The sequence below is a fragment of the Olea europaea genome, chromosome 18 (assembly GCF_002742605.1).
Source record: "Olea europaea var. sylvestris chromosome 18, O_europaea_v1, whole genome shotgun sequence".
Taxonomy (NCBI): Eukaryota; Viridiplantae; Streptophyta; class Magnoliopsida; order Lamiales; family Oleaceae; genus Olea; species Olea europaea.
The window spans coordinates 8204988-8207259 of record NC_036254.1 but is presented as its reverse complement, the minus strand read 5'-3'; the positions used below and the strand labels follow the sequence as shown (position 1 = coordinate 8207259).

The 2272-nt window shown below is 38.1% G+C and overlaps 1 protein-coding gene across 1 annotated transcript; it reads right to left on the bottom strand.

Annotated features, from left to right (window-relative positions):
* Positions 1-69: 69 nt before the first annotated feature.
* Positions 70-2256, bottom strand: LOC111367375 (protein DETOXIFICATION 7-like). The gene is made up of 3 exons (XM_022988211.1): positions 1058-2256; positions 739-949; positions 70-444 (listed from the first exon to the last, which is right to left on the bottom strand). The coding sequence occupies exons 2-3, from the start codon at positions 916-918 to the stop codon at positions 211-213; spliced, it is 414 nt and encodes a 137-aa protein (XP_022843979.1). The 5' UTR covers positions 919-949; positions 1058-2256; the 3' UTR covers positions 70-210.
* Between the last annotated feature and the right edge of the window lie 16 nt (positions 2257-2272).

The window sequence follows — 2272 nt, the reverse complement described above, 5'->3', positions numbered from 1 at the left end:
AAAAAAAAAAAAAAAAAAAAAAAAAAAAAAAAAAAAAAAAGGGGGGGGGGGGGGGGAATTCCGCCCCCAAGAATTTTGTAGCTACCAAGGTGTGCAAGACAGGTCAATGAGAAGAAATTATAAAAAAGCACGTCTGCATTTATTTCTTAGAACATGTTTGAATGGAGAAGACAAAGTCCACTTGACACATCTGATCTGAATGCTGATACTTTACTCATCCATCTTGCAACTCCTGGGTGTGCAGAGTCTCTCTGAGGTTTTCTTAGTCGAAATTCTTGATTCATTATATGAGTAATGGTTATTCGAAGCATCATTCTCATATAAATGCAATGCTGCCTGTAATTTTATTCTATTAAAGCGATCAGAACAAGTGTTGAGCTTCATCATTCTTACAGACTGAGCTGGAAAATTCCAGTCGAATGTTCTCCACTTTGCTTCCATTGCCTGCAGTATCCGCGCAAGATAATCTACTCATTAGCTTAATTAATTTGACTAGCTAAAAAATTTTATGTTCTCAACCACAACTTTGCTCAAGAAAGATGCAAACTTCGCCCACTTTTTCCAAAGTGCATTGGACAGGACTATTAACAAAATTTTAATCTTTTATTCTTTAGTACTATTCAGTTCTGACTAATCTGCCTAATAAAACTTGCAACCATAAGTGTATCCTTTTAGAAGAAAAAAAAAAAAATAATAATAATAATAATTCATTAGAAGGAGGGACAATTAAATAGGAACCTGCTTTTCCCAATTTGTGAGACATGTTATAAGGGCAAGCAAGAAAGCTTGGACTGTTGCTCCAGCCACCAATCCACTCCAAAGGCCTTCTACTTTTAAGTGCATAACCAATTCTAGGAGTAACGCCATTTGAAATTCCAACAATGTAATATGCTCCAAGATTGACATAGGCCCCAACATGCTGCCTGCCACCTGCAACCTCTAGCTACTCCTGCACCAAACAAGAAATGACCTACCCGATGAGAAGTCTAAGGGAAAATTGTCTAATTCCGTAACACTGCAAACTTTTGAATTAATTAAAGAGACGTGGGAAGATTACCAGAAAGAACTACTTGTGAGCTGTCCGTGATTATGGTGACACAAAGAAAAGGAGTCATGTCTTTGACATAATAATTCGCGACATCCATTTCATTGCTAAATGCATATCCTAATATATAACGGCAAAAGAATAAAATAGTGCTGGCTGTAATGAACTCAAACAACTGAACAAGAATGGCAAAGAGAGCAACTCTAGCTGCTCGTGGTTACCCAGCTCCGAGTTCATTCGATACATGAGTGCTACAAGAAAATATTAAGATTCTAGTTTTGTTCTAGATACAAATCATATAGCAATTATGTCAGAGTAGAGAGATTAAAATCAAACCTTGCAGCAGATAGTGCGAAGAAGTAATAATCAAGCTGCTCATAGAGAAAAGTAAACTCCAAATTAAACATACAATTGAAATCCGTGAGCATCGAGAATATGTTTGGTACTGGACAATATAATTGACAACATATAGCTTCACTTTTTCTTTAATAATGTTCAGTACCGTGCATTCTACCTTAACAAACGTGCCTAAAATGTATAGGAAATAGGCATACCATACGGTAGCACGGACATCTCCAGCTCTGGATTTGGCAACAGTCCACTAAGCAGTATCACTACCTCAAACGATCACCGCTCTAAACTACACACTGGAATTGGGAAATAACGGAAACATAGAAGCAAGATTACATTCACCATATACGATAAACAAATAGCAAGTGATTCTTCAGCATTTCCTGGCTTTAACTTGAATATTAGAGCCCAGCAAATAGGCAAATGGAAGCATAGAGATGCAAGCGAACTCAATTAACATTGGAAGAATCAAATTCTGAATCTGCAAGTAGCGAACCAGAGACTGAAGAATAGCATAAGGGAACGGTGAAGGGATGAGCCACATTGAGAATCTGCCAGCTTCGACTGAGATTAAAGGGTCTTGGCCTATCAATATCAATATCTTGTCCGTATATATCCATCTTAAAGATATTGGTAAACACGCCAGTAAGAGACATATTATAGAACCATAAGTAAAAGTTCCAACCCTTTGATATTGCTCTGCTCCATGTACCTGTCCACGCAGAGTTTCCAAAGCACCAAATATACCGAACTGTAGGGGTGTATCCAGACATTTCGAACTGTGGGGTCCAAAATGAAAATTTTCATCTTAGTCCATAGTCAAGTAGCAGCAGGGGTGGACCTATATAGCAGGGGTTGAGCAGCTGAGGGACGGCC

What these genes read in the sequence shown, in the direction of transcription:
- LOC111367375 (XM_022988211.1), bottom strand. Translation starts at nt 918, where the DNA reads ATGTTGGGGCCTATGTCAATCTTGGAGCATATTACATTGTTGGAATTT. An exon ending in TCACAAATTGGGAAAAGCAG is followed by an intron (nt 445 to 738) that starts GTTCCTATTTAA and finishes CGGATACTGCAG; the next exon opens with GCAATGGAAGCAAAGTGGAG.